The 13,832-nt window shown below is 35.3% G+C and overlaps 1 protein-coding gene across 1 annotated transcript; it reads left to right on the forward strand.

The window, feature by feature from the left end:
• The first annotated feature begins 10,703 nt into the window (after positions 1-10,703).
• LOC143623074 (outer envelope pore protein 24B, chloroplastic-like) lies at positions 10,704-12,826 on the forward strand. The gene is made up of 4 exons (XM_077094060.1): positions 10,704-10,767; positions 10,817-11,024; positions 11,115-11,474; positions 12,528-12,826. The coding sequence occupies exons 2-4, from the start codon at positions 10,821-10,823 to the stop codon at positions 12,606-12,608; spliced, it is 645 nt and encodes a 214-aa protein (XP_076950175.1). The 5' UTR covers positions 10,704-10,767; positions 10,817-10,820; the 3' UTR covers positions 12,609-12,826.
• The last annotated feature ends 1,006 nt before the right edge of the window (positions 12,827-13,832 follow it).

The following is a 13,832-nucleotide window of genomic DNA, read 5'->3' on the forward strand; positions in this document are numbered from 1 at the left end:
TTGCAATTCCCGTTAAACGAAAAATCCAATAAATGCAAGACCACTTGAGTTAGGTTCCTAACTCAATGAATCAACTTCCAGAAGTGGAACCAACCCAATTGGTCTCGTAGTTCATGAGATATAACATTTACAAAACAACCTAACAGCAGGTCTAACAACTCAGCTTTGCACAACGTTTTTGTAAAATCATAAAAGTTAACCTTTACTTGTCCAAAAATTACAAATTTATACTCTATAGAAACTAGACTCAACCTAGTTTACTGTAGCACCAATAATCTCAACCAATTTTCACATTTACACTTCGTTACAGTCACTTAAACATCAAATACACATTCTGTCCAGAAACTGTTTGCATCCAAACTCAACATATTAACAATCTATGAACTATCATGCATTCATATAACACTCTAGACTCCATAAACACCATCCATGCACATCAATTACACATTAAATACATGATTAGGGTTTTTGTTTGAACTCAAATCAAAGACACAACAATTAACGTGTAACAATATCAATACTAGTTATCAAATCATTACCCAATCAACAACAATCATATTAACTATACACACACACAAAATCGGCTCATTAGGGTTTTCAATTAACCCATTAAACATCAAAATCAAGTAATAAGGATGCATAGGATAATCGATTATACCTTCCTAGCACCTAATTCTTCAATCAAACACTTGAATTGATGGTTGTATGTGTGTGTAAAGGTGACGGCAGCCGTGAGGGGGAGGGGAGAAAGCTCCGATCGGGATGTGGTGTGGGGGAAAGAAAATAAGTTAGGGTTTGGTTAATGCTGTATTTATAAACATAACATGTTACATTCAAGTCCCTCCACTTCTAAGTATTACTTTGCTAGCCTAACTAACTTGTTTACATCTTGAGTTAACGTTTATAACCATGTTATCACACAACACATAAGTCTAACACATAATTATCACATAATTACTGTTTTGACGTTTTTCGTTTATTCATCAATCGTTTGCGTCAACTCGTTTGCGTTTCGGTGCAACTCACGAAAGACTACACATGTAGTAAGTGTTAAGCGTCATTTAAACCCTAGTTTAAATGTAATGAAGTGTGCGTTATAGATTCAGTGATCTTAAGTTTGAATTGACGGAGTTGAGTTAACGGAGTTAACCTGAAATTGACGATTGTCACAGTGTAGCATGCTGAAGCAACAGCTTCTGGCAAAAAACTCACAGGTAATTTCAGATCAGCCAACATTTCCCTAGCCGTTTCAATCAATGTCCTATTCTTTCGTTCACCAACTCCATTCTGTTGTGGTGTATATGGAGCACTGAATTCATGAAAAATACCATGCTTGTTACAGCATTGATGCATTCGGTTGTTCCTGAACTTTGGTATCATTGTAGCTTCTACTTCTTCGGATTGACAGATTATATAAAATCTCAGGCTTCTTGCATAAGATCATCAAGTTGTCGAATGTCTCATCTTTCGATTCAAGAAACATCACCCACGAGAAGCGCGAGAAATCATCAGCGACCACCAAACAATAAAGTTCCCCGGTGATACTTTTGACATTCACAGGCCCAAACAAATCCATGTGTACCCTCTCAAAAGATAAGTTGATTATATTGAGAGACTTCATCAGGTGCAACTTCTTTTTTTGTTTACCCTTGTTACAACTCAAGCAATTAGTACTCAAATGAAAACCCTTGACGTTTACTCCTTCAACCAGATGGTTGTGAATAAGATAGTTAATGTGACCATCATTTTGTGACCCTTTTCAGACGCCTTGGTGACAAAGCACTGTACAGTACCTTTAGTCGATGATGCAACACTCATGTTAAGCACATAAAGATCATTCTCCCTTGGTTCCTTCATCAATATCCATTCTTCTGGAATCATTTACCCAGGATTACGAATCACACAATCTTGACTTGTAAAGTTAGTTGAAAAGCCCACTAATTTAGGAGATACTCAGCAAATTATTCTCAAGCTCTGTGATGTAGCATTATTTAGAAAATGACGAGTTCATGTCATGTGTCGAGAGGCTCCATTATCCATAATACAACGTGAGTCATTGGATCTTGAAAGCCCCTACAAAAGTAAGCAGTTAACGAAACAAGGAAACCCAAGCCTTCTTAGTCTTGGGTTGTTTCAATTTCTCATAGAAACAATCATCAAAACTATCATCCTCATGATCAGTCAAAGATTCAACCGATGAGCATGATTTAAAGGAATTAGAAGACTCAGATTTTAAAGGCTCAACTCCTTTATCTTTCTCAATTTTACAAGACAAAACATCGTTCTCAGTGGTTGAATTATCATGTTAATCTTTAATTTTACCCTTAACTACCTAGTTCTGCCCAACATAACTTGTTTTCTTGTAAAAACCATCTTTTTCTTAACTTTTGAAGATTCACCTACTTCAAAAATCTTTTTGACAATTTCCTTATCCACACCCCTTTTTAAAATCTTGATGGGTGGAGATGTAGATTTAACCAATGGAACTTTCACATAAGGTTTTTTTTTTTCACCACAGGTTTCCTTTCTTGAGAGAATCTTTTAGGATATGAATAAAATAAATGTCCTCCATTATCCATAATCCAACGTGAGTCATTGGATCTTGAAAGCCCCTACAAAAGTAAGCAGTTAACGAAACAAGGAAACCCAAGCCTTCTTAGTCTTGGGTTGTTTCAATTTCTCATAGAAATAATCATCAAAACTATTATCCTCATGATCAGTCAAAGATTCAACCGATGAGCATGATTTAAAGGAATTAGAAGACTCAGATTTTAAAGGCTCAACTCCTTTATCTTTCTCAATTTACAAGACAAAACATCGTTCTCAGTGGTTGAATTATCATGTTTATCTTTAATTTTACCCTTAACTACCCAGTTTTGCCCAACATATTGTTTTCTTGTAAAAACCATCTTTCTCTTAACTTTTGAAGATTCACCTACTTCAAAAATCTTTTTGACAAGTTCCTTATCCACACCCCTTTTTAAAATCTTGATGGGTGGAGATGTAGATCTAACCAATGGAACTATCACTAAGGTTTTTTGTTCACCACATGTTTCCTTTCTTGAGAGAATCTTTTAGGATATGAATAAAATAAATTTCCTTCTTTATGACAACAGAAACATTTCCTCCTATCAACAAACTTGTTAGCAGGATGAACATGATTCTCTTCATTCTCTCTTTCAACTTTGAGTTTATAAAACTCATCATTTGATTGCCTTGTAAAGATGGCCTCTTTCTCTTCTACAGAGGTCTCACTTTTGATAAAATCAATCTTTTGAAAACCTATATCTCGTTTTACAGACACTTTGTCTCCTTCTTTAAACCCAATACCTTTTCTTTTGTAATAAAAACTGGTTTTAGCAAATTTTGAATTCTGATTACCAGTTTTAGTACATGTTTGAGTTTCAGATCTGGTTTTAACATTTTGATTACCAGATTTATCACTTGTTTCAAATTTTATCTCAGAAAACAAAAATTCGGCAATTTTCTTACCACTTTGCTCTCACATTTAGAGTTGTTGAAAGATTTAACATTTTTGCTTATCACATGAAACAGATGATGAAATATCATGATGTGGTGAAGCGGTCACCACATTCATCGCCTTAAGAAACCCTTCAGGTTCTTTTGGAACATAAGAGATCCAGATCGGTGGCGGAACAACATGACATTTCGAATCATCCTTTTTGTCCTCAACATAATGTCTAGGAACAATGTGATCAAGTAAACATGATGAGGCGGAGTAGGTTTTAAGTTTAGTGTCAGCTCTTTCAATTTCAGTTTTAATTAATTGAATTTCCCTTTTTAATTCTGCTTTCTCATCAATATGCCTATTAATATCAATTTGTTTATCTTTAACTATGTGAGTTAGCATAGAAATTGTTTCCTCATCTTGTAGGATTTTACCCAGAAGCTTTTCTCACATTTTTGAAGTTTATCAAAATCTTATTTAATTCTTTTATAATCTTGAAACATGTTATTATAATCTTTTTTAAGAGAGTTAATCACAAAATCTTTTTCCTCGCATAATTCACAAACATGTTCAACATTAGTAGAGAATTTTACTTGACAACCATGAATGCAAGATTATCATACTCTATTTCAGCATCTATTGCTGGCACAGTTTCGTCACACATTTCTTCAACCTTTGTATCCACTTGATCTTCATCAGTTGCAACACTCTCATCTTCTTCATCATCAATTCCAAAGTCAATCTTTTCATGTGGTACTTCCTCACCATTGAACCATCCTGCAAAACTTTCAAACACGTCATGAGGTAAAAATGATTTAAAGAATTCATTCGGAATCGAATCAAAACTCTTGTTAGATTCAGTCCCCTCAAGATCATTTGAAATCTCCTCAGTATTGTTCTCTTGTTGATCAACAGAATCAATCTTTTCAGCATTAGTTTGATTAGCAACAATATATTCAGTTTCCACATCTTTCTCATCTTCTCCTGCATTTGAAACACATACTTGTTCTCCAGCTTCCTCATCAATGACCTCAGCAACATTTTCTCAATGAAAAATAGAATTCCAGTTGAAATCCTCATCCAATTGTGCATGACACGCTTTTTATGACGATGCTTCATTCTTCTTTGATGATTCAGCAGGTGCAGGAGAACTTTGATAATAAATGGCTCGCCGGTATCCTTACCAAAAGGATTAGGACTAGCATCTCCAACTTGTGGATTAGTGCATTCCCTCTTGAAGTGACCCTTTTTTATGCATCGAAAACATCGGACATTTGACTTGTCAAATCCGAGGTTTGAAGTTGTCCCATAGTAATCTCTCTGAATCTTTGTGCCCTTCTCACAACACTTGTCATACACCAATGAATATCTAGCATCTCCATTTCCTGAGAATCAATCTGATCATAATATTCTTTAGTCATGTTGCAGTTACCAATACGCCCAGCAATCAAACACTTATATGACTCAAGAACAGATCCTAAAAAAGCCATATGTTCTTGAACGTTTTCGACTGTCAGTCCATTGTTTTTCTTGATATTAACAGCAATGTTGCATTGAACAACATCAGATGGTGGACTAGCGGGCTTTGTAGATTGATCAGGAGCAGAATTGGTTGCATTGTTTCCAGTGTAAGAGCTTGTGTAGTGTGGTATATTTGATGGTTGACTTGTTTGAGCTCTGATACCACTTGAAAGACCATGTTCCGGATCATATATATCATCATATATGTGTAAAACGATACGATACGGATCGATAAAATTATGTTTACTATACTAAATAATATTGCGGAAACATATTATAAAGGAATTGATAACACATTCACTCATAAACCTCTTTAGATTGATATAACATTCAAAGTACACTCTGTGATCAAATTCTCAAAAACTACTTGTGACGAAAGCAGTTTGAATCTTCGAGCTTGGAGCAACCACCGATTGTGAATTTGTGATGAATTAAAGTATAACCCAATGTCTTGAGTAACAGAAGTGCTCTTCATTTTCTGTTTCTTGCGTAACTCAAGTTCATATGCTTCCAAATTCTCAATGAATCGGGCTAAAGTCAAGCTTGCATAGTTAATCGGGTTAGATTGTTGAATCAAAATGAAAGTATTCTAGTCATCAGAAAAAGAATTAGCAAGCTTGTCAATGTATTCATACTCTTCTTTATCAATTCCCAATCTCTTCATCTCATTCACAAGATGACAGTATCTCTCAATCAATTGGGGCATCGATTCACCTTTGACCATTATAAATATGTCAAACTCTTTCTTTAATAGACCCATCTTATATTTTCTCATGTCAGGATTTCCTCTGTCTTTATTTAGCAACGTTTCCCGGATCGAGTGGCATGATCCATTATGTTATAACAGTTGAAATATTTCAGACTTGATCGATTGTTGAAACAAATTCATCATCTTCTTCTCACGAAGAAATCTTGCTTTGTCAGCCTCAAGAATTTGAGATAGTCGGCGACTAGTACCATTCTCATTTCGTGGAATGATATATTCCACCTCAACAGCTTCCCAATCATCATAATTCACGGCTTGAACATAAGTCCCGGACTTATCAGCCCAACTTGGATAATCTTCCATCCTTAAAAGCTTCGGGGGCTTAGTATATGTTTTTTCGTTTTCCAAATTGATATTCTGAGGTATTAGTGACGGGTGTGTCACAAAAGCATTCAAATCTTCCATCGTTGCACGAAAATCAAGAAAACAACAACTATGGTGTATATGTTTTAATGAAACGTGAAAGTATGTGGCGTATAAGTCTTGTTAGCGTATATGTCAATTCAACTTATACGGACGTGTAACAATAACCCGTATAACTCCTCAACGTGTAACCACTTATACGTAAAACACTCAACGTATAACCAAAAACATATACGGGAGCCAACACTTACACGGTCAAACTCAACTTATACGGAGCAATCAGGACATATACGTTGAACAAACTGTTCATCATACGTGATTTGAAACTTGAATTTCATCATGAATTTGACAAAACCACTCGTGTAGAAATGATTAACATGTAGTGACGAACATATTCACTGAAGTAATTTGAAATTGATCCATAAACGAGTGAATAATTGAAGAATTACTGTTTGGCTATGACTTTGACTTTGTGATCTTGAAATCTTCATCTTTAAACAAATGAATGTGTTCAATTCAGTAGAAAATATGAGTCTAATGCTATGATACCACTTGAAAGTCCATGCTCCGAATCATGTATAACATCATGTACATGTAAAACGTTATGATACGAATCGATTAAAATGTATTTACTATACTAAATGATTTTGCAGAATCATATCATAAAGGAATAACAAAGCACAATCACTCATAAACTTGATATATTGATATAACAATGATTGCTCAGAAATTACAAGAACTGTTTCAAAAATATGATAATGCAGGCCTATTTATACAAGATCCTATAGGCCGTATAAGTTGTCTGTGGTGTATAAGATACGTTGGACAGACATATACACCCTTTAACAAAGTTCTAATATTGACATTTTAGGCCCTTAAACGTATACATATGACATATTCAGCCCACAAGACCTAGCATTAGACATTATTGCTCTAACAAAAGGCCAATTGTGGTAAAACCCCAACCGTGATCGGATTCGAAGTTAAATCCATACAGCCTACAATTAAATCTTTAGTTATCCATATTGAGGTAGCTAATTATCAGACAGGGCTATTCAAAAAAGCTCGCTCGATACTACGTTGATCTTAAAAAAAGGTGTGTTAGATGCACGTGGTTCCAAGTTAATACCAAATAAAAAGAATTTTGGTTATAGTTTTCCGTGGGATGGCCCAGGACGAGGTGGTACTTGTGATATTTCGGCTTGGGACGCATTTTATTTGGTAGTTTTTTGGATGTTAAGTACCATTGGATGAGTTACTTTTTATTGGCATTGGAAGCACATTACATTATGGCAGAATAATGTTTCGCGGTTTAATAAATCTTCCACTTATTTAATGGGTTGGTTAAGAGACTAATTATGGTTAAATTCTTCACAACTTATTAACTGATACAATCCTTTTGGTATGAATAGTTTATCAGTCTGGCAAGAATGATTTTATTTGGACATCTTGTTTGGGCTACTGGATTTATGTTTTTAATTTCATGGCGTGGATATTGGCAGGAGTTGATTGAAACATTAGCATGGGCTCATGAACGCACACCTTTGGTGTCACACCCCGACCAAAGGCGGCGGAACATGCCAAGGTGTAATGATTGCCCATAAGCACATGACACTAATTAAAGCGACAATATTTAACAAACTCATTTCATTTCACAACAACGAAAATGTCACATAACAAACTTGTTCATAAGATAAACATAACAAAATATAGGAAATAAATATTGTTCATTTTTTATAATATCCTAAAGGACTTGATGACGTTTTCTTCACAATCCCAAATCAACCAAGATGCAAACCTGTAACATTTCATAAAATAAAGTTTATCAACACAAAGGTTGGTGAGCAGTTCATAAGTTGAGCATATAGATATATAGTAAGAAAGAGCCATAAAAACTCGTATACGAAACAATAAATAAATGCAATAGTTTAGATAAAATCGCTAATAGAATTACGTTAGCGACACCTAACTATAAGGGAATGCCAAATAGTCTAGGATTTTATACTTATCGTTAATTGCATTACGTTAACGACACCTTGCTATAAGGGGATGCCAAATAGACTAGGATTTTATAGTTCCACCAACCAAAAGCGATAAACACATAGGCATATAATCATAGAACACCAAACCGAGCAATTATTCAAGTAAAGTATACAATAACGTTTGTGGTTTAAGATTCAAGTATAAAGCATTTAGTTGAATAAGTATGAAATGTCACCCCCAAAACAAAAGATGGAAAACGGGGTATGAAAGTACTCACATTCAAGTATTAAACTTGGTTCAGAAAAAGTCGGGTAAACGGAAGGACGGGTCTAACGAGCAAAGCCTAAAATAAAAATAAAAGCCTTGTATTAGAAATGTTATTTTGGGAAAGCTTTAAAATAAATGACACGAAATGTAAACAATTAAAGTTTAAGGTTTTTAAAGTAACTATTTAAGAAATTGCAATAATAACTCTTTAAAAATATAAGTTTGCTCGAAACTGGGTTTAAGTATCTAACCTTAATATTTACTCAACCTATGTTAAGTAATAAGGTAGGTAAAAATGCAAGAATGCAACTCCCTTTGGAATATAGATACTAAAACGGGTTTTAACGAGTGTTCGGGTTGTTGGTTCGGGTCATGATAATTGGTCAAACACAAAGTCAACTTTCTGGAATATTAAATGTTATGAGATAACTCATAAAAATATATTAACACTTAACCAAGTATATAGTTCTATTGTTTGAAAACTAAGAACGCATGTTAAGCGAGTGTTCGGTTTTGTCGGTCCAAACTTGTTATAAGATCTAGTAGGATTCGACATTTCAAGTACTTTAATAAAATATTTAAAATCAGTTTGTAAAGTAGTTTTAAATAAATATATAAGTCTTGATGGCTAAAAACACACTTGTGTGTCTTAAGCGAGTGAAAATTGTTTTAGTTCGGTTTGGTTCAGTTTCCATCTCACAATAAGTTCATAGATGGTTTTCACATGCCCAAATATCAAAGAACTTGTATAAATAATTTTTGAAGTTTAAGTCTACATAAAACATGTTTAAACAATTATTTAACAAAACTAGTAAACAAAGTTCGGTTTATGGTTTTGAGCTATTTACGATTAAACCGAAGCATAGACTCTTCAAACCCATAACCATGGAACTTAAAATAATGATTTTAGAAACTTAAATCCAACATAAAGCATGTTTAAACAATTATTTAACAAAACTAGTAAACAAAGTTCGGTTTAAGGTTTGGAGCTATTTATGGTTAAACCGAAGCATAGACTCTTCAAACCCCTAACCATGGAACTTAAAATAAGTAAGCAGGATAAGTATAAGTTAGCATGGTTAGTAAGCAATAATAAAGTTAGATGGTTAGATGCGGAAAGTATATAACAAAGACCACGAAAGTCCTCCATGTAGCCTTACCTTACGAGGCCTGAAACTTAACCGACCGGGGCCGGAAAAGTAACTACCAAAGGTAACAAGGGTTGTATTATATATATGTTGTGCCTTATGATTCAAGTATTAATAAGAGTTAGTAAGTTAATTAAAATGTAAAAACTACATAAGTTTAACTTTGAAAGTCAAACCCGACATAAACATGAATATAACCTTGAATGATTCTTGAATTTGAGTGAGGAAAGTGTTTATGAGCAAGGATTTATGTTAGATATGACCTTGTATTTATAGGAAGAGTTAAATTTGGTTAAACAAGTGATTTAAGGGTTAATACTCATATTCGTTGGAAAATAAAACCAACAAGAAGACATAAGGGAACATAAGGAACATTTTGGTCTAGTGATACTTTAAAAAGTTTCAAAAATGACATTTTGGCCCCCGAAGTTCGTTTTAAGTGATTTTAACGCGTTTAAAGGCCCGTAAAGGATGTTTTCAAGACTCAACAAGTGTAAAACAATATTGTAATATAAAAACCATCATTTTGATTATATCATAAGTTTCGGTTTACAAAACGGGTCGGTTTACATGATAAACGGATTAAAAGCGAATACAAACGGGACCCGATTTTGACGAATGTCGCATTTGGCCAGTTTGATTTGTTGAAGAGATAAACCGGTGGCACTTGTACAAGCAAGATTGGTGGGATTAGCCCACTTTTCTGTAGGTTATATATTTACTTATGCGGCTTTCTTGATTGCCTCTACATCAGGGAAATTTGGTTAATTTTTTTAATTGAATGTTTTGTATCCGCGATAATCTCATTTCTTTCGAAGAAGAAGAGATCTACCTTTTTATCTTATATTTCTACATCTAGGATCCGACTTGTATCATGGATACTAATAGAAACTTAACAAGTATGGCAAAAAAAAGTTTGCTTCAGAGGGAAAAGAAGAAGCAAAAATTTGATAGATATATAGAAATATAAATCATAACTAAAAGGATAAAACAATCTCTTTTTAACAACCAACGAATAGAAGGCCAACTACCCAAGGTAACCCAATGGCAAAAGATGATTCATACGTCCGAAATCGCAGACAGAGCTAAAGCTCGGCTCGGCTTGGCTTGGCTTGTTGGCTCGTTTAGTTTCAAGCTCAAGCTCAAAGCCACGTTAACTTTTTACACATTAGAAATTAATAAAATTAATATATTGATGGATGAAAACGATAAGGCAGGCATCCGTCCAGTGAGTCTCTCTCCTCCTCGTCGTTAATAGCAGCAGAGCAGGTATTCCAATCAAAGAAAAGAAAAGAAAAGAAAAATGAAGGCGTCTCTGAAGGCAAAATACGACGCGGAGAAAGCGAGCGCCGCATCGGCCGTGAGTCTGGCTTTCAACGCCGGCTATGTCAAACTCCGGGCTTCGTTGACCGAGGCCACCATCCTCAACGGCCCTAGCTTCAACGGCTTAGCTCTCGCCCATGATAAGCCTGGAGCCTTCACCATCGACTACAATGTCCCCAAAAAGGTACTAGTCTTTCAAAATCAGTGTTTTAGGTTACTTTCTCAACTTATATCTATGTATTACTGTTATTTGTATGTCAAAATCTATTTACAGGACTTCAGGTTTCAGTTCATGAACACGATTAAGCTTTCAGAAAAGCCCTTACACTTGACCTACAGCCACAATTTGGGAGATCATAAAACCATCCTTAATGGGACACTAGTGATTGATTCAGACAACAAAGTGTCGGTCAATCACGTTCTCGGTTCGGCAAATTGCAAGTTGAAGTACACTTATGTCCATGGAGGGTTGACTACGTTTGAACCTAGCTATGATTTGGCTAAAGATTCGTGGGATTTTGCGGTTTCTAGGAAGGTTTATGAAGATCATGTGTTAAGGGCTGCGTATCAGATGTCTAGTCAAGATTTGGCAGTTGATTGGTCAACTAAGTCGAAGTTGATTGGATCTTACAAGGTATCAATCAGTTCATGACTATTTTTTCTTTCAGTTAATTGCTGTTTACTTTACTCGTCTTGTATTGTAGATTCATAGTTAAAAAAGGACATAACACACTTTTTGAACTGGTTTTACTCTTAAGCTGTGTTCCCAAGTTTACTTATCGAAAGGAAAGGAAAGGAAAAGTTTTTCTTTTCTTTCTTTCTTCCCTCTTCTCCTTTCTCCTTTCTTTTCTTTTTCTTTCCAATTCTTACCAATCTGGAAAGAAAGTTTTTATTCCTATCTTTCTCTCCCTTTCTCTCTTCTTCTTTCCTTTTATGAAACTCGGGAACACAACCTTAAGGATGGCTAAAGAGTTATCTCTAATCAAAGTATTTTAATAATCCCTTGCAAAAAGGAACAACACCATTTAAATTTTATATGAAACGTCAAACTAGGCGCACTCGATGCCCCTACTTTTCGATTAGCGGTGCTGAGCTCTCCTTAGCTTGAGCTCGGCTCGTTTAAGCTTTATTTATATAGCTCAAGTTCGACTTGTTTACTATTTATTAATTGTTATATGCATATCTATTAAATAAAAGTTATATAAGTAGCAAGTTCGTTTAAGCTCGCGAGCATACTTGAGCTCGAGAAGTGAAGCTAGGGCTCGGCTCGGGCTCGTTTAATAAACCAACTCATTCTTTTGCTCAAGCTCGTTTAGGTTCGGCTCTTGCGAGCTGATCTCAAGTGCCTCACAAGCGGCTTGGCTTGTTTACACCACTGTTTTTTATTGCATATTGCTGTTTAGTAATAGACGATTTTCATCAAGTATATTGTTATTAGCAGCTCTATTTTATCTGTATTTAGAATACTTTAGATGTTATATCTTGATTTCTAAAATTTAAAAATACATTAGATGTTGGATTTTTTGGAACTAAAATACATGAAATGATGCTTCTTGAGAAGTAGAATACATTAAATGTTTAAGTTAATTTAAGATTAGTTCTTTATGAATTAAAAAAACTAAATGTTTCTTGAAAATAAAAATTCATTTTCTAATTTTGAGTTTTTGTTTTAATCTCATTTTGCCAGGTTTCAGCACTATTCAACCTGGAAGGTGGATTAAAAGTCCCTCGAGTAACTGCTAAGAGCACGTGGGATTTTGAAATGTGAATCTTCACGGCGTCTTCTTTGAACTCGCACGAAGATATTCATATTATTGTTGGTCGGTATCGCTTTAATTGCTAACAATGTTTGGTCATGTCTATTAATGATGTAATGGTTACTACTTTACAAGCCATCACAAGTGTCGATGTAAACTAGTGGTTTCATATTGAGCTGCAAGACTATCTATATATCCTTAGTTTTTATGAATTCGGTTCTGGCTTCAAGATATATAAGCTATACCGGTTCACTTGTCAGATTGATTATTAAAATAATCATGTGATAGTGAGTCTTCTAGAGGAAGGAAGATTCGTATCCGATCTGGTATAAAACTCATTTTCTGGTATAACCTTTTAACTCATTTTTTGATTTAGTGGGGTTGGAATATTCGTTTCTATCTCGTTGTCATAGGTCACAAGGCGTATACTGAAGATGCAATGTTTTTAGGACCAGACAAGGCTCGGACCGATTGGTTCCTAACTCAAAACTGTTCTGATCCAGAAGTGGGTTTGGGAGAAACTGGTTTAAAGCCAAACTGAAGTGTCTGTAATTGTTTTGCCGTAATCAGTTTCTGTTAAAACCAAACCGAACCTGATACAAAGTGCTTTCAAACTAATCTGATCAATTTTTCATTTTTTTTTTGAACAATAATGATTCTTTCATTATATAGAAACATAGATATTACAACAACATAGCAGGTAGGCGGGCAACAAGCTGCGCCGCCACCCCTTTCTGAATTGCAAACCCTAACTTGCTAAAGACATACCCCTGCCCCTTTGGAGTCGACACATTGCTATGCACAACCTGTTGGACCCTGGTTAGGAAACGGATAGCTTCCGGTGCCAAGGAGCCAAAGGTATCAAAAGCCAAAGGGACAAAAACATGTTGGTTCTCTTCGCAGGCTTTAGCATGTTTCTCCACGTTCTTCGTTTCAGCCCTTTTCATTGCTTGCCCAGCTACAAACTCATTATCCCTCAAACCAGCTAAGGGAGATACCCCTGTGAGGTCAACACAAGCGTGTTTTCCCCCGGCCCAACCAAAGACGAGCAAATCTTTCGGTCGTAGAGTGGATCTCCCTTCCGTGGGGTCTGTAAGGAAGTTTACGGGGGCTTCCTTTTTAGCTGATATCCCAGCTCGCCTTAAGATGTCCCAAAGAACGTCCCGCACCCAATCATGTCGATATTTGAACCCAGACATCTCCTTGCAATGAACCGCATGCTCTCCGAATTTATC

This window comes from Bidens hawaiensis, unplaced genomic scaffold (genome assembly GCF_021521415.1).
Source record: "Bidens hawaiensis isolate Kalapana, Puna unplaced genomic scaffold, B.hawaiensis_p1.1 tig00003288_1, whole genome shotgun sequence".
Taxonomy (NCBI): domain Eukaryota; kingdom Viridiplantae; phylum Streptophyta; class Magnoliopsida; order Asterales; family Asteraceae; genus Bidens; species Bidens hawaiensis.